Genomic DNA, 18,797 nt, shown 5'->3' with positions numbered 1-18,797 from the left:
ACTGATCCACCAGGGTAATCACAGAGGAGCTATAGTTCTAATAACCTTAATCCTGGGATTGAGAATATCTAGGATAGTATTACAGATGTGAAATAAATCTTCCTTCCGTTTTTTATTCCATGGGCCATCTCTGATAAACACAAGCGATGCGCCTTGCAATGGGATTACGGCAACAACAAAATGAGGGCTCTTAAGTCATTCCTGCATATTTCAGAGACACTGCGCAAGCTATAAATGGAGCACAATTGGGTTATCTCATTATACTGGAGGCCCTGAGTTGGACTTCAAATTCATCTCATCTGAGTGTGAAAAAAAACCCAAACAATAGAGGCTGGTTTATCCTCATAACAGCATGTTAACAACACACTTCAAAATAGATAAAGCTCAGTCATTATAAGAATATAGTATTGACTTTTCCAGTAAGCAATTTATGTAATGACATAATGGAGGCTAATGTTGTCAATGTTATCCATGTCCATTTCTGCCAGTGTTTTGATGATCAATACAGTTTTTATAATTCTTGTTGTTTTAAATGGGAAATGTGAGCTTTTAGGGAGTTCTTGTGTTGCTTGCATACAAATACAACATTATGTACAAAGGCTGTCAGTGTAGAAAACATTCTCAATATAAGACTGCGGGCACTACAAACCATGAATATTGATGTTGAAGTGCATGAATGCCAAAGGCAAAACAACGTAAGAGTCTCTAATGTCAAACTACCACGAGAGCTTGTACAAAGCAACGCATGTCAAAGGACACATGTGCAGAGCACAACAGGCACTCTAATAGCAATGTCTCAATTACATGTCACCACTAAAATCTTAACGCTCACTTCTACTTTCTCCATTGTCCATAAGGAAAATCATCGATCAGCTATTATATTATGTTATAATCTGTTGACAAATTATGTCCTGAATAAACTTCAACAAAACAGAAAAAAAATCCCTGCTCTTTACTCCATCTTTTATGACACATATTCCACTTGTAGAGGTTAATAGCAGCATTCAGTAAGAAATGAATGGGCAAAAAAAGCATTATCCTTGTGGATTCTTGAGATCTTGATAAAGTAACAGTGCTTTGTACAAGCAGCTGAAACACAGCTTATTGCCAAATGCATTGGCCAGACTTACACTGCTATGACCATTAGCCATCAGTGTTTTGCAGCAAGTGCATTTTAGTATTGACTGCGTGGTTTTTCCACAGCTGAGACTCTTGTGTGCTAGTGTGTTCTTCGATACAAGATAAACTAATCATGATGTTGAGAGTGGTGTATGTTGGTCAGTATGTGGGCATGTGTTTCTGTGTGGTTTGTGTTGTTGCCTCCCAGGAGACACACACACGCACACACACACACACACACACACACACACACAAATTCACACACAAACACACTTGAACGCACGCACACACACACTCCCATTGACAGTCAAGTGCAGTTGTATTTAAAACAAGACTGAAAATCCCCAGGGAAAATCCCTCTAATCTTTTGAATCCGATATCTGTCTGTGGGCTCACAGAGACAGCAGTATACTGGTAATCTGGCCACGCTGAGTGAGGCAGCATGACTCTTACAGACAGAGTGACACAATGGGGAGCCATACAGGCCTGCCCTTACAATGGGAGACAAGCTTAGGGAATGGATAGGCATCACCAAATACAAGGGGCATTGGGATTTTTATTTTGGGGTCTGCCATGAATGAGCAAATATTTCCATGAGTATCTTCCAATGAGCAAGATACAGAAAATGCCTGAAGAACTGAAGGTCAGGGAATCTAGCCCCTGCGATAACCAGCCTGACTAGCTCCCACAAGCATGGTATAAAAGGGAATTTATTTAAGAGAAATGTATTATTCACAAACATCATTCATATACAAAAAGGCATTTGTATGATTCACACATAGTGCACACTACTCTGCTACACTACATAGCATCCACTTTAAAAGGATAAAGAACAGCCCCCGTTCCAGTGTAAGACCTTTGAGACATATTATACAGTGCATAGCCTCTGACAGTCTAACTGTCACTGTATTGACAGTATGCTGTAATATTTTGAGTGGCGAAAAGTAGCAGCATGTTGATCCATAAATCATGTTTGGGGCTCAGCGGGCTGTTGCACAAGATGCTCTGTTATCACAGCTCAGGCTCATAGAGAGACTCATATTCAAGAAAGTTTGCTTAGATCATGGAGCACACCAGAAGAGTCATTTGCTGCGCAACCTGCGACCTGGGGGAAAGTGAAAAAAAAGCTAATGTGCCTTAAATCCTGACAGTAAACAAAGACAAAACTTATTACAGCACATGCATTAACCTTGTGTGGCTCTTCAAATCTGGCCATACACAGAGGATGATAAGCCATTGGTCTCTGTTGTGCTGTTTTCCTCCCAGTGCTTCACCTGCCTCTCAGCAAAAGAGCAACAGTGACAGAGTCTTGGCCAGGGATAGGCTCAGCAAAATGATTTTTATTACGCCACATAAAATGTTGAATGGCCATATAAGCATCCTTGTATCCACCCACACAAACACAGGCACACACAGGCACACACACACACACACACACACACACACACACACACACACACACACACACACACACACACACACACACACACACACAGACACACACACACACACACACACACACACACACACACACACACACACACACACACACACACACACACACACACACACACACAGACAGACACACACACAGAGAAAGTGAGAGAGAGAGAGGAGAGAGAGAGAGAGAGAGAGAGAGAGAGAGAGAGAAATGTACACAAAAGCACAGAAAATCCTGGATACTAAATTCACACATACATGTACACGCACACACACACGCAAATGTACACAAACAAAGGTGCAGCATTCCGCAGAGCAGGGTCAGCCTGGAAAGTTTGGTGCGTTACAAACATAGAAAAGAGATAACACACCAGATTTCATTCCATTATGTTAAAAAAGTGAGTCATATTGTGGATCCATGTGATTTGTGTAATGAGAGGCTCAGTCAAATCGACTTCACAAACATAGAAGAGTGCATCTAAATAATTGTTCCAACCAAACAAAGGGATTTGTGCTCATGTGGGCACCCAGGGGTAGGGTGAGGCAGTGTAAATCCACTAATCCTTTCATCTGATCAAAGTAATGAAAAAAAGCTTTTAAATTATTTAATGGCAGGGCACAAAATCATGTTTCAAAAACTGACAGGAGAATATAGTATCTCCTTCTCCACCATATGAGTGTGTTCTGCATAAGTCCAGTGTGCTGCCTAGATTGTGGGGTGGTAATGAATTTTGCTAGTGATTGATTTCCATTGATACCATGAATCTTGATGTATATTTTATGGAGGGCATTTTCACATATTCTGCTCGGCAGTATGGATTCATGACATTTTCGTTTTTTCAAAGTCACCATCTATGTGTCATAATTGTGACATTTAGCATTGGTGACAAGGAATAAATTGTACTATACGGCCAAACAAAAATTCATTCAAAACCCCACTTCGGCCACAAGGCACAGCCACACACCAAATTCAAGATTATATCTATTCTGTGTGGAAAATTAAGTTTGTGGTTTAGTGTTTGACAGCCATGGGACCACCCATGTACAACTTAGTGAAGGCTTGGCATTGGCACAGAATTGAAATATAGTGGGCAGTGGGCAGTGTCATGGAGCTTCTGGGAACTCAGAATGTCATTTCAGCCTCAAATTGAAAAAAGGAAAAAGCCATAATGCAATATTTTGGTAATTGGAAGATAGATCTACCGCTTCCTCTTGGTATTACTCGTACATTTTTGAGTTTGATAAGGGGAGTCTGTGAATGGCCCATGAATAAACTTATGGAAATACCCAAAGGTAATTTGTAAAATAGGCTAACAATGATTGTAAGAACAAACTGCTTTCTAACTAGGCTATCCAAAAACATTGCATGTGAAAAGCACTATCTGTTTATGTATCTGTTGATGTCTGACAGGCATTTAATTATCTGTCAAGTTGTCTGCTTTAAAGTTCATTTTCATCCCATTTCACCTTACACCAGATTAAACCAGAAGGGCTGCTCACCAATTTCTATATAATGTTTTCCCAGCAGCTGACATTGAGGCTACTCCTTCCTCAAAAAGTCGATCCACTCCAACTGTTATTTACTTCCAGGCTACCAAACACTGCTATAGTAGTTGGGTTTCCATTCAACCTTTAATGTGCATTTTGATCATGAGAAATCCTGACTAGAAACCAGGGGTCCATTTATAGCCTACCAGCCAATGCGGCTGCTAGATGAAAAAAAATCTACCGGCCTGGCATACCAAGAATAAATACATACAACTACATTAGTTAGTTAGTTAGTGCACTAACTATCCAGCGCTGAATAGTGTGTATTATCTGTGTGTGCAAAAGGCTTTGACATAATATTCCAGAGGTGGCTATGTGGGTGAATCCAATAAAGAGGCAAGATAATTAATCTTCCATATATGCTGACCAATCACTGACAACGCTAAACTAGTCATTCATTTACATGGAGAATGCAATTACACAGATTATCTCTATGCTAGTAGAGGCAGCTGATACGCTGGGGCTGATTACTGAGTTGTGTTTTACAACATGCCTTATTAACGGATGATCACTGGCAGAAATACGGTCAGATTTTGAGATTGCTGGACTAAATTATATTCCATGTCGAAATAGCATAATGTACATAATGTATATTGCCGTGGACATGGGCAAGACACCATCTTGAGTCTGCTCCACAGATTGGGGACCATGTGATTTGTTGTTATTTGTTGGTGCCTATAATGATTTTAGCTGAGTTAGTTACAGATTGTGGTTAATTTCCACTGTTCATTCTGAAATGATCAGCCTTTCTCTACATCCTCACCTCTCATCCAGTCACCAAGACATTTGGTAACGTATGTAATCTAACATAAGCCTCCAACTTAATTAGGAGTTTGGCTTAATTTAATGGCTATATGAACACAGAAAATGTGCTTGTCCGGGTAAAGAGGTGAGGATTTGTCTGGCAACACTGTTGCTAACTGCACTGTACCACTGTACACCCCACTATATTCCATATGAACATAACAATGAGCATTTATTAGGGCTGCACGATTATGGCCAAAATGATAATCACGATTATTTTGATCAATATTGAGATCACGATTATTTATCACGATTATTAATTAATTTTAGTGACAATTTTTTTTTTCCCTTAAACATATTGGACTTGCTATCTGGCTCACCCAAATTCTTCCCCTCACATCTACTCCCCAAAATTTCTAGCAAATATAGATTGACTGCGACTTCCAAACTTCCAAACAACTTCCAAACAAGTTTTTGAGCGTGCTACTTTGTTAATATTTGGGGAAACGTTAACGGCAACACAGTAATTACAACAAAGTAATTTTGCTGTAGAAAATTAATTTCTTAAGAAATACTGTTAATTTGATGCTTTTTAATTCATTTATAAATGGTGCACTGCACTTTAAGACCCTTTGCCAGCTCCACTCAAATAGCCTATGGCTAGTGCTGTGCCCACTCAGTTTGTAAATGGTCAGTAGTGGGAACTGCTGCCATTGCGCTCTCTCCCTCTTTTGCACGCTCAAATGCGTTCCCAATTAAATGGAGTAGCATAAGGTAGTTAGATCTGCTGCAATGGAGATGCTATGTATCTCGATGTTACAAGCTGTTTTGACATTGACATTGTAAACGTTCTTTAGGAAGAGTGTAAAGCAGTTTGCAGTAGCCTAAAGTTAACCACAACGTCGTCTGTCGCTGGAAAAAAAATAGCGAGCGGCCTATGATAACCTAATTAAATGCTTGGCAGGCCGGATTAAAGTGCGTGGCGGGCCGCAGTTTGGACATCCCTGGTTTAGTCATTCGTTTACATGGGCGGATTATGATCTTTCGGGCCCCTGGGCCCAGATGTATTAAGGGCCCCCTACTTATTGCAGTATATGTGGGAGGGGGGGTTTGAGGGTCCTCCCCCAGAATTTTTTTAATTTGTTTGATGTGATTTCCTGTATTCTGGTGCATTTTGGGGATGGCCAATACTGAATTCAATCAGATTCATAGCCTACATCCTGATTTGTTGATATTGAGGCAATGATTCCATGCAAAGGCTTGGGCTTCAGGGCCCCCTGACCCCTTGGGCCCCTGGGCCTGGGCCCAGTAGCCAAAATGCTCGAGGGACATGCTCTTGACCTTCTGCTGTGCCACACATTTGATTTTTGATCGTCGTTTTTTGTATAGTCTAACTAGCCTACTAATAGTTAACATAATTCTACTAGTCCACAGTGCATCCAAACTGAGCAGTGCATCAGGCTGAGCAGTGCAGGGAACAGCTGTCATTGGTAGGCTGCATGCATTGCAGGCACATGGTCAGACAGGTTTAAGGAGTGCTTGATTTGGATTTTAGCGGATTGTATGGGTTGCCAGGTTGGTTCTATGGGTAGAGCACACATTTTTAATATCGCTCGATCACGCAAATTTGATCGTGGGAAGCCAAAATTATGATCGTGATTAAAATTCGATTTATTGTGCAGCCCTAGCATTTATGCATTAACACTGGCCCAAGTTTCCTCAGAGAATGCCTCTAGTTTTCTTACAGGACACCAATACTCTTTAAACACAAACAGAAATGTTATGGGTTTTAATAATTCACACAATACGTTTTCCCCCTCAGAGTGGCAGGTTAACCTACCCGGTAAATGCAGGTCAACAGAAGGACACTGGATTGTTATATGAGCATAAGGAACATTATATGAACCTAATGTTCATGTTGTTTCTTTAGTTGGGCTCTTAAATAAGTGGTAACTATTGCTGGGTATGCATAAATAGGGGGTTATGTAAAGCTAGCCTTTGAGTACAGCATCATAAGCCACAACAGGGTCGTTAGGAATCTTAAGAAATAGGACTATGACTGGGGGTGATGCCTTCTCTTTAAAACACTGGTGAGAAATCTCGATGAACTAGATTAGCACGTTAATAGTCGTCATAATAAGAGACAAACAGTCATTCAATACAAAAGTTTGTGTGTACAGTATTAGCTGCTAGTTTCAATGATCTACCTTTTCTAAGGCTATAATTGAGACTATGACATGCATTATGTAATAATGTGTGCATGCTCTGACAGGAGAGGAAGGCTACAGGGATTCTATGCCAAAAATGGTAAGGCAAGGCAGTTTTATTTATATAACGTCTTTCATACACAGGACAACTCAATGTGGTTCAGTGTCAAGAACATAAAAATAAGTTAATGTAAGATAAATGTATAAGATAAATTAAAAGATTAAAGATTTACTTTAGAGAGTAGAGTGACACTACAGGAAAGCACACACATGTGCCTTTATTGGCTTCATTTAGGCACTCAGGAAAAATTGCAAATATAGATAGTCAGTGGGATGAAACACACACCACTGACGCTAATAATTCAAATATACAGTGAGTCAACAGCCGACGCTAGATTCATCAGTGGATGACGAGTGAAACCATGCATCCAAATAAAATGTCCTTGACTTCACTAAATAGTGAGGCTCCACCTATCTGTGGTATACAATTAGAGATCTGGCTTTATTTGACCAATACAAGGACAATGATGAAAGCCAACACCCCAGTCATCCAATTTAGTCTAAATGGACTTGGCTATATGGCTAAATGTTTATATCATTAGTATCATTCATTCAGAATTATTTCCTCACTCTTTAATTACCATACATCCTTTTGAAGAATAACTAAACAAATAACAACTAAACGTATTATACAACAATTTGTCCTCCCAATAGGCTGCCTTGTATTGTTTAATTGGGCGTTTTTAAGGTACAAACAGGAAACATAACTGTCATTAAAACACCTTTTAAATAAAAGTCACAGGCAGGCCCTGCACCAAAACACTCTCTCTCTCTATAGTCTCCAGCCATGCATGCACAATGGCAGTCTACCTCTTCTTTCTCTGTTCACTACCCACGTCTCCGACTGCGTCGCCTCCTTCTGCACTTCAATGTAGTGAAGGACACGAGTACAGGTTCGACAGAATTGGGTTACGTACTGCTGCCCTGAACACTCACACTGCCACACCCCGTGAGCCACTACAAACGCACAGAAATTGAGCTTTAATTAGGATGACAGCACTGTCCCAGCGTCAGTGTTAGGTAGGATTTTTTTTTTCTGGTTTTCTGGTTCAAACTGGAGAATAGCAGATTAGATGTTTTGACAGAGTGGTCTTTTCTATGGGCTTCAGCACAATTTGACTGTCACACACACTATTCTTCTGAGTTTTTATCCAGTCTACAGGATTGCAAGGAAGTCCAATGGAGTCTAAGGTGCCCTTTAAATGAATTACAACTATAGAGGGCTTGAAGCCCATATCACATTGGGCTGAATTAACGAATAAAAGAAGCTGCCAAACACATCCAAGTCATGGCCTGGAAAAGATAAATTGAGGAAAGGACATATTTGGCAATCATGCTTCTCTGTGTGTGTGTGTGTGTGTGTGTGTGTGTGTGTGTGTGTGTGTGTGTGTGTGTGTGTGTGTGTGTGTGTGTGTGCATGTGGGTATGACTCCTGATGACTTGGCATTTAATGACATAATTCATTTATGAGATGCTCAGAATAATCCACTGCAAAATCCAATTAGCTTTGTTACTACTGCGTTGAGCACTTATCAGGCCACCTGTCTGGGCTCTGAGTTCTGATCAGCCTATCCACTCTGACGTACTAATGAGCAGCGAGTGCACGTACACACACACACACACACACACACACACACACACACACACACACACACACACACACACACACACACACACACACACCCCAGGGGTCCTCTGCCATCCATCAAGCTTGTCATACCACTACGCTTAAATTCAGCTACAACAAACTATTCCCACCTCCAACACATCCCTGACAACTGCCATCAGATCTCCATCAAAAAGCATCAACAACATAAAAAAGACTACAGATGATATGGTATACTGATGTTACTAAAAAAAAAGAACAGATGTAACTTACGTGCATTTCTACACATGATGTGAAATCTGAAATTTTACAGTCTGTTGTTTATCCCTTCTTGCATAATGCCCCCACAGCATGAATGAATGAAATAATACTTTTCTCAACATGTCCACTGTTCTCCATGGAGCTGTGCTTGATCCATCTGAACATGTCACGTCTGGATTCTGACTCACAAGCTTTAATGCCATAAGTGTGTCACCTTGCAGTGTGTTTTATCACACCTCGCATCAAATGACAGCAGAAGCTTCCAAACATAAGGTGACCTCAAGAATTCAATATGAAAATATAAACTATAATTGCAGCCCAGAATAATAGGCCATGTATGATGATGTATGAAACACTAGTCCTTTGTAAAACACACTAAACATGCCACTTGTACATCACTCTACAACTACACTAGCTTTAACACCGAGACACGCTATATTATATTGTAACTTTGTGAGCCTTATTCACTAGGCCTAATTAAAATGAAATGTTGCTATTCATCAAATGTCAAAATCAAACTCCTTGAAAATGAGGCTAATGTTTTTTATGAGAGAAATGTAATAGTATAGAATCATGCAGGATGTGGTCTGTATTGAGCCTTCAGATGCCTGAGGTAAGAACTGCAAACGTCATTAAACATGTATACAGCATACAGAACTTTACAAGTTCTGACTGTCATTGTGCACAGCTATTGCCAACACACACACACACACACACACACACACACACACACACACACTGCTCTCCCATGAAGGAGGTACACAATATCATATCTCACAAGTACACACATCCTACACATACACCCAATTCCACAACATTAAAGCTCAAACCATTCTAGATGCCAAATAACACTAAAATGTTCAACACAAAACAACTGTTGAAATAAGGGTATGTTTGGTTTAGGGATGGCTGAGTGCTGAATTTTAGACCAACTGTGATTAAATATTTAAAAGCTGTATATATTGGTTTACACAATGACTGTTTCGTTTCCTGGAATGACAAGAAATGTGTCAGAAGTGTTGCTTTTTTTCAGCCAGGAAACATAAAGCAGTAACCAGGAAATTATGTAAAAATACGTATTACTGTCAAATGGCTTTTTCGAAAGTAAAAGCAAATCTGCGTTGTTCCCACATTGTTGTTGAGCTGTTTGAATCATTTCCATTCAATAGCATCTGTCTACATGTAGTTCTGCCAATGCCTGATATGAGAAAGCCTGCTCAATTTTAAATCCCAAACTGATTTTCCTTTAGCTATATTTTTAATATAGACATCTCAAACTAAATGTGGCAAGTGGGGACTGTTATTGTTTATTTAAGAATTTAGTTGATGTTATCTCAGTTGCCAAAAGAGCTTGGTTGACTTTTTTTCCTGGCTTTATGTCTGCTCAAGGTCATGTGTTCATCTGCTTTGGAAATACTTATAAATGGAAACTTTCACAACAAAAAACCCAACAGAGAGTTTCAAAGGTCATTATATCCCTGGAGACCTTGGCAGGGTGAGGGGTATACACCTAGGAGAATGTTGAACACCTGCATGTGTAGTTAATGAGACCTTGCAGGTGCAAAATGACTAATTAACCTCCTGTTCCAAGCAATGAAGTCATTCTAACAGCATGTTTTTATTTCTCTAAATAATTTACATCAACCTGCACACTGTGTCCATAGCTGTGTAGCTAAATAATTGCAATGTCATATGTGTTTTATAAAGTACGAGATGTGAATACAACACTACATGGGGACGTCCTAACATTAATCCTTTGTCAGTTATTGAAGTGTATTAAGGGAAATTAATGGAAATATGAATCCAGACAGCTTACCTTCACTGCAATCCTTTCCTTGATGCCCAGTCTCTGAGCAGTCACAGGTCGGCTCGTTGTTAACAACACTACAAACTCCTCCATTCAGACACATTATGTCTGTGCCGCAAAGGTCATTGTTGACCCCTGCACTGTTGACAAGCACCGGTTCAGTATTGTTCACTCTCAAGTCTGTTATCCATCCAGCAAATGGTACTTGGTCCTTCACCACCGATGACGTTAGCCTTAATGCTTGGGACTTTAATTCCGGTGGAATTCCACCTAGAAACAAATGGCTAAACACCGTCATGTCGCGCCTTTTGGACTTGACCTCCACCCACTTGACCTCTTTGTCCACAATCAGGGTGGTGTTTTTGAAGTTTCTCCTTATAGTGACAGAATGCCATTGGCTGTCGTTCACTGCTGTATCTGAGACCACGGTTGCTGGATCTGCACAAAATATGGAGAACCGCAGGCTGACTTTGCCGTTGTGTATGAGTAGCTCCAAAAAGTCACAGAAGCCTTCGTCATCGAAGTACACCAAGAGTCCCTGGGAGCTCTTGGTTTTCAGATTGAAGCTCATTTCGCTCTCACAACATGCATTCCACATGGGGAACGTGGCCCACTGTCCCTCTGCACCAGTGAACTCCAGGCTAGCCCCGAGGTCCACTATGCAACACAGAACCAAACCCATCCATATTAGATGGACACCATACCGCATTTTAAGCACCATGATGTTCGAAAAGGCTATTCTAATTGGTAAGTACTACTTAAAGGAAATTTCAGCAAGGCTACCCTAATTGTAAGCGTTCAAATTGTCCTCAAAAAGTAATGTTGGATTATAGATTATGTTTTTATGCAAGCGCATTTTAGATCGAAACATCAGCATATCTACCTTCTACTCTAACCTCCATGGGGGGATATTTCTGGTAGGCCTAAATCTACACTATTAATTCCAACTGACATGAATGTGTCTCTCCAAACAACTACTCGGAGGCAAACTACTTCCCCTGTCCTTCCTTTTCCGCCTGCTCCCTCATGAAATCCAAGTTATTCACAGTCAGTTATTTCGAATAAGAGCTGCATCCATTGGTTGTCTTCCGTTTCAGGAACATTGCAGTCACGGGTTGATTTCAGTCTGAATTATGTTCACAAATTATTTGGATAAAGAGGTCATTGGATCCATATAGTGTGGTTGATGCGAGTGTCAGCCATCATACTGAGAGATCTTCGCGTTGCTGTCATGACACCAGCGCTGAGAAACAAAGACATAAAAACAATCTTTTAAGACTTCACATGCTGCGGCATTCAGTTTAACAAGACCAAAGTTGTAGCCTGAAAAGAGGTCGGGAAGTTATAGAATAGAAAATTCTGAGTATGGCTATGTCAGGCTACATCAATTGTGGAGAGACCGACTTTTATGTATTAGACAAGAGCTTTTCAGAGCATGCCCTTAATGGAGGTGCAAAGAATTCAGCAGCACCATGTTTGCTTTTTTTATTATCTTGGGAAACCATCGACATTATTGAAGCCCCTGAAACTATATAACATTTCAAATTGCTATTTAGCCTAATTATGTTATTGCTTCTCTTTAAATAATGTCAGAGTTTGACATTTCTTAACAATTCCACAAAAGAATAGAAACACGCCTTCTTACAGAAAAGAGAGGGTGCTGTGATTATTGTGTCTTTTGCTTTTGCTTTTATTGTGAAATACATATTATAAAGTAGGCTATATCATTGTAATAATATACGATGTAGCCTATTTGTATATCTCCTGAAAACGGCATGGATATTATATTTATTAGATAAATAGTTTACTGTTAAACAGTTGATAAAAATGTAGGCTAATGATAAACAGAGTAGCCCACTCCAGCCAATAATCACTGTCACCAAATACGTCATCATTGGTATTTGATAAGTTAAGATCGCCAGCTATTTAACACATTTGGCAGACAATCCCTTTTGGGGCACTGCTCTTGTGTGCCATGTCGATGCCTCTCCCTACAATCCCTCCTTTTCTCGTTGTTTCGCGTAGCCTACCCCACATTTCATTGAGGGTCACCAAGAAGGGCTCCAATATTGGTTTAGCTGGCAATATGTGACAGCCGGCTACTTACAATAACTTAACATTGGGCGTAATTAGTCTGCCCTGCACGTCTCAGGAATTGCGACTTGTGAGGCATAGGCTACATTCAAAAAACTAAAGTAATATAGCTGTATACAGCTATAGCTTGAAAAGAATAACTGAATTCCAAAAATAAAAATAAAGAAATAGTCATGGTGCGCAGATTTAATCATATGGATAGTTGGCTGGGTATCAGTTACCTTTACAGCAACAATAAACACCACTAACCGCACAGACACTGAATCAGAATGATCAAATGTGTTCCGAGATCAAGTAGCTTAAACGTAGTGGCTAAATAACGCAAACTCATTTAGTCTTGCATTCTGTGATTGCCGATCGTTTTTTTCCCCCATGCTATCTGTCGGCGCACATTCATCTAGATTCGGGCGCGCAAGCTATGATTTTGTTCTAAATGTGATGAGAAAATCTCCCACTTTCAGTATTTACAAAGTATCTGCTACTTGTCTGACACTTGTCATACACTCACAATACATGGAATTGCACACATGTCACACAAGTAATGAAGAACATCCAAGACGTGAAAGCACCTGCAGACCAAGCCACCGCTTTGCATAATTCCTAACACTATCCTCTTAAAAAGTATTGGACATATGTGCATGCCGTTTACCAAGAGGATTCCAGAATAAACTTTAACTATTTTGAAGGTAAGAAAAACAGCATACCGTCTCTGCCTCAACCACACACAGAATATTTCACATCCACCGCGAAATCTCACAATGTTCCGCAACAAGAATCACCGCATCACTGAAAGAGTGAGGAGCGGTCCTCAGTGCCCTCAAAAACATCCCTAATGTCGTCAGGAGATGATTGCAATGTTCCTTTACCTGAAATTATCCCTTGTCAGTTGCAAGTTACGATGGAAACATTAAAGTTGGTGTCCGAGAAAAATCCGGTCATTTTGAGAGAGGAAAAGGTGCAACGCGCTGCTTCCCCGCTGCGCTCCTGCCAGCGACTGACAGAAGCCCTGAGACGGTGGGTCACATGGCCGCTCTCTGTCTGATGGAGAGGGGAGGGGTGGAAGAGCGCTGCAGCACCTTGGACCGCACCACACCAAATGCAAACGGTTAGGCACCCAAATCGCACGCACTTTAACAAGACCAGTCACAATTATTACATTCCATGATAATGGCAGGTGTAGTCGAAGCGGTGTGTTGTAACTGATTTGTGTTTTTCAGAACAAAGTGCTGAATTAATTTAAGACAGTAAGAGTTGGATGCCAAAGAGGATGGCAAACGAGTGCGAGCAATGTGGCAATGTAACAGCTCCTCTAGTGAGAGAAGCGAGGAGAACGCAAACTGTGCTATTAACTATAGTCAGATTACCCTTTTCATTGGTGCCATGAATGTGTTCACATTATGGCGATCACAGCTGAGTTAGAGGAGTACCTCGTAATGAGTGTGGATAATGATGTGTGTTTTGAAACTTTATTATTTATAGTAGCTAACAAAAAAAACCTGAGGGTTGGCTATTTAGTTCCTCTGGAATGCAAACGAGGTTATTTCAGGTGCTTTTATTTTATTAATGGCTAACTGTGGACTTCTTTACATGATGAAACAAGGAGAGATTGCTTAACTGCAAAATACAGCCCACAATGGTTAAAGTGTCTTAGGCCTACATGTAAGTTAGTTTTATTGGTGGAAAGTTCAAATAAGTCATTGCATAATTGACCTTAACATGCTCAAGTTAAGAGTTTGAACTAATCATAATATACAGTACAAATCTGCCTACTGCAGAACCACCTAAACTGAATTTTAGGTAAACTCATTTCACCCACACTCTGACTGCCTCTCACACACTTTCTATCTCCCACTACTTACTCTGATCCTTGTGTTACTTTGTGTGTGTGCATGTGTATATAGGCTGTGTGTGTGTGTGTGTGTGTGTGTGTGTGTGTACCTTTGTGTGCAAGCATGTCACACAAATTGTATGCTCGTTTTATAATAAAACATAATAAAATGTATCATAAACTATAACTCTCCAGATTCAGAATGTTGAAGCGCTCCTGGGTCTAAACTATTTTATGGAAGGATCAATAGGCTACTTTCAGTACGGCTACTTTATGGTTATGGTTATGGTCATGGAATTTACCAGACAGTTTTGTCCAAAGCGACTTACAGAATATGCACATTACAAAAATTAAAATGAACAGTAAACCGTTTTTAAAAAGTTGTTAAGCCTGCATTAAGCAAATTAGTAATAATAAAATGATTATGATTCTTATTGTTTTATGTCTTCATATGTATTCATTTTGTATTATTGTTGTTATTATTGTTTTTTTTTATTATTTGTAAAGCACTTTGGGTCAACCCTGTTGCATTAAATGTCCTATAGCCTATAAATGAATTGACTTGACTGAAACAAATCTTGACATCTTGAATGCGTGGATTTAAATCATTACAACATTTAGCTATTATGCCACACAGCGCTGGAATCAGCTTCCAATAGATATTAGATTTTCCCCAACACTAGAGTGTTTTAAAAAGAAAAAAGTTGTTAGGTTTATTTTTATTGTATTTATTTATTTATTTATTTATTTATTTATTTATTTATTTATTTATTTATTTATATTTTACCTCCTATTCATTCAGTCTTATTTCCCCCTTGATCTATTTTATTATTTTATTATATTAATTACTATTATTTTTCTTTTTTTGTTTCTTTTAAGCACATTGAATGCCATTTTGTATGATAATGTGCAATATAAATAAACTTGAACTTGAACTTACAACTAGCATTCTAGAACTCTGCCAACATCAGCATTTGGAATCTACTACTTTCTAATACTTTGGAAGTAGCGCAAAGTAGAGCACTGAGTTTGAACATTGTATCAGTTTGACCTGGCTGCACCAGAGATAACATTGAGAGAGAGCTTTCTGCTGGTGATTCTGCACTTATTCATCAATCATCTGTTTTCATAATTGTTTTATATTGATAATACAGCGTTTCCTTATCTATTACTACAAAAGGACTAAAGAGGAGTCTATTCTAAACATCTTTAGACCAAAAAGCCTATTTGAAGATGGAGGTGAGAGGAGAGTTGAGAGGAGGATGTGGCTGCTTCATGGAAGCCATGAGAGCCATCTTCAACACCATCCGAGACCGGCTCAGACCAAGGAGAGCACGACAGAGGACCAAGAATTATAGGATCTGTCGCAACTCCGCCATGTCCAAGATCAAGTCAGAGAAAGAGAGAAACCTGAAGAAACAACTGTCATCTGGGCTGAATACCAGGTTGACCAAGAAAAACCACTCAGCTTACGTTAAAACTGCTAACGTGGACACTGCTGAGAGAAGGGTGCAGGAAGATGGAGCTCCTGGAGAACGCAAGGAAAGACTGAAGACTTCTACGGGCTTTTCCAGTGAGGCACAAGCCACACTGGGTGCTCCAGAGAGGCTGGGGACAAAACAACATTGATGACCTAAACATGGAGGACACTCAGGCCGTAGAGGATATTCAGCCTACTGAACCAGCCAGTGAGAGGGTGAATATGGAAGATACTCTGGCTGAGGAGGATCTTCAGCCTGCTGAACCAGCCAGTGAGAAGGCGAATATGGAGGATACTCTGGTTGAGGAGAATCTTCAGCCTGGTGAACCAGATCTTCAGCCTGCTGAACCAGCAAGTAAGAATCCAAATAGCATAGACATCAAACTACACACTTATGCCCACAGTTTAGCTTTTATGGACATAGCATTGACCATTAACTGCTTATTCATGCCCACGGTTAACCTTTTTCAAACCTTTTCTATCAGGCTGGGTTGTGGCCTATGGCCAGATGTGGCAGGGAATGACATAGCAAGATGACCCTGTGCTTTGCAACAACATGCCCATCATATACTGTAAGTAAATGTTATTAGTTGTTCCATTAGAAGTTATATTTTCAATGGAGATCTTCATTGAAGTTGGCTTGTAGTACAGAACTAGGCTCAATCAATATACCGGAAACCGGCACTTTGGTCGTCTGCCTGCCACTGTTATTAAATGTCCTTAAATTGCGTAAATTGACACTGACGTTGATATTGAGAAAATTAGTCAATGTCGAATGCCGCTGCCTGTTTGACTCAAATGTTGTTGTTGTTGTTGTTGTTGTTGTTGTTGTTGTCACAGCTGGCTCTGGCTCCAGTTACCATTTCCCAGCTGAATCCTCAGGGGCCTTGACCACTTGGTTGCTTGACCTAGCAAATGATCATGGGAACACCTCTAATTATAGTAAGCCTAAGATAATCTTTGTCAAATGGCATCATCGTTGGGTGATCAACCATAGCAATCAACTGGCACCGACTGGAATCAATCAACTGGAATACAATACAAATATAAAAACAATTGACAATAACTCTAATAATTATAAATCAGAATTATAATTACTGTCTTTTTTAATCAATATCTTGTGCTGCAGGGTGGCTGGGCTTTGTGAACATGGACAGGTAGGTAGTGCATGGGAAGCAGGACAGGCCTTAACTGTGACATCATTGTGGACAACCAAGAAACATCTACTGTCAAGCAACATCTACTGTCCAGATGCTCTTCAACTGACCTACATTATATTACATCATTATTACATTATTACAGTATCATTACCACTGTTATGATGTAGTACATTGATATCTCAATAAGAATCAACATCAAATAAATATGTTTACATACAGATTCAACTGCCTGTGTGTGTGTGCTTCTGTGAAAGCTTAAAATAGAACTGAACTGAGGAGTAGTTACTGTCTGCTGATTTAAAATAGTTCTGCATCTCCAAGTGCTGCTTGCCAAATTCAGGCAATAATAAAGAAGAAAAACTACATACAGTATTATATTGTATATATATCCGAGTCATGAGCTAAATTTAGAGACTCGTGACTTGGCTTGAACTTGAGCACTGAATGACTCGAACTTGGACTCAGACTTGTACATTCAGACCATGCAGACTCGGAAATTGAGATGAGGACTCGACTTTTTTTTGTAATGTCATTAGGCTATAATTGTAATATGTCATTAGAATATTATTTGGTATAGGATTTTAATATCTAAATTATTTGTATTATTAATGTTAGTGCAATGGAGTGTTACTGGTTCATGTCATACACATGGTCATACATCACACATCATGCCATGTTCCTACAATAACGGACGTTCAGTATACAGGTTCATGATGGTATTTCCTGCTTGGCCTTATGCCTGTCGCACCTCCTCCGGTGCCCTTCGGGTCAGATGCAAGGTCGTCAGCTGGTGCCACCTATCACCAATGTTTTGCCCCCTAGCCAGTACATCTCCAGGTGGGGGGGCAAGTGGCTTGTCGGGGACGTCCTCCCTACCACTCCCTGCATCTGACCCTACTGGGGTGTCTGACCCCATCTGCCATCCTTCCTCCTTACCCACAACCAAAAGCTAGCTTTCTCAGCCTCTTCTGCCAGCTCTTTGACTGCTCGCTGCAGCCTTGCCCCTGATGTTCCTGTGGCACGGAGGAGCTGCATCACTGACCGGCCTACAAAGCCCCTGCACCCAACCTCCATGGATGGATGCTGCCCAGCCTGCCTCCTTGCACTCCATTGCCAGCTCCGTGTATTTGTCCCGTTTCAGCTCTTGGGCAGCTGGTATGCCCTCTTCCCACGGAACGGTCAGCTCAATTATGAGGACTCGCTTGGCGGCTGTGGACCACATGACAATGTCTGGCCTCAGGGTTGTGTCCACAATCTCACTGGGAAAGACGAGCTGCTTGTCCAGGTCCACGCGCATCTCCCACGCCTTTCCAGGAGTCAGCAGTGATCTTGACTGGCCCCCTTGAGGCTTCTGCTGGTTCTCTCCTGGTCTCCTAGGCTTCTGCTTTTTCTCTCCTGGTCGGACAAAGGACACGCGCGAGGGTTGGCTGTTTGAGCTGTTGG

The 18,797-nt window shown here is 40.5% G+C and overlaps 1 protein-coding gene across 2 annotated transcripts in view; it reads right to left on the bottom strand.

Moving 5' to 3' along the window:
- LOC143123790 (neurexin-1a-like) overlaps window positions 1–11,513 on the bottom strand; it is a 262,633-nt gene extending 251,120 nt beyond the window's left edge. For both annotated transcript variants that reach the window (XM_076285071.1, XM_076285072.1), the window contains exon 1: window positions 10,802–11,513. In XM_076285071.1, coding sequence (XP_076141186.1) covers window positions 10,802–11,513 — 712 coding nt within the window. The remainder of the gene's footprint in view (window positions 1–10,801) is intronic.
- Window positions 11,514–18,797: the final 7,284 nt, after the last annotated feature.

The sequence above is a fragment of the Alosa pseudoharengus genome, unplaced genomic scaffold (genome assembly GCF_046254945.1).
Source record: "Alosa pseudoharengus isolate Yale_2024_CS ecotype anadromous, Long Island Sound unplaced genomic scaffold, YU_APseudo_1.1 YU_APseudo_1.1_scf_15, whole genome shotgun sequence".
Taxonomy (NCBI): Eukaryota; Metazoa; Chordata; class Actinopteri; order Clupeiformes; family Clupeidae; genus Alosa; species Alosa pseudoharengus.
This window is presented reverse-complemented; position numbering and strand designations above follow the sequence as displayed.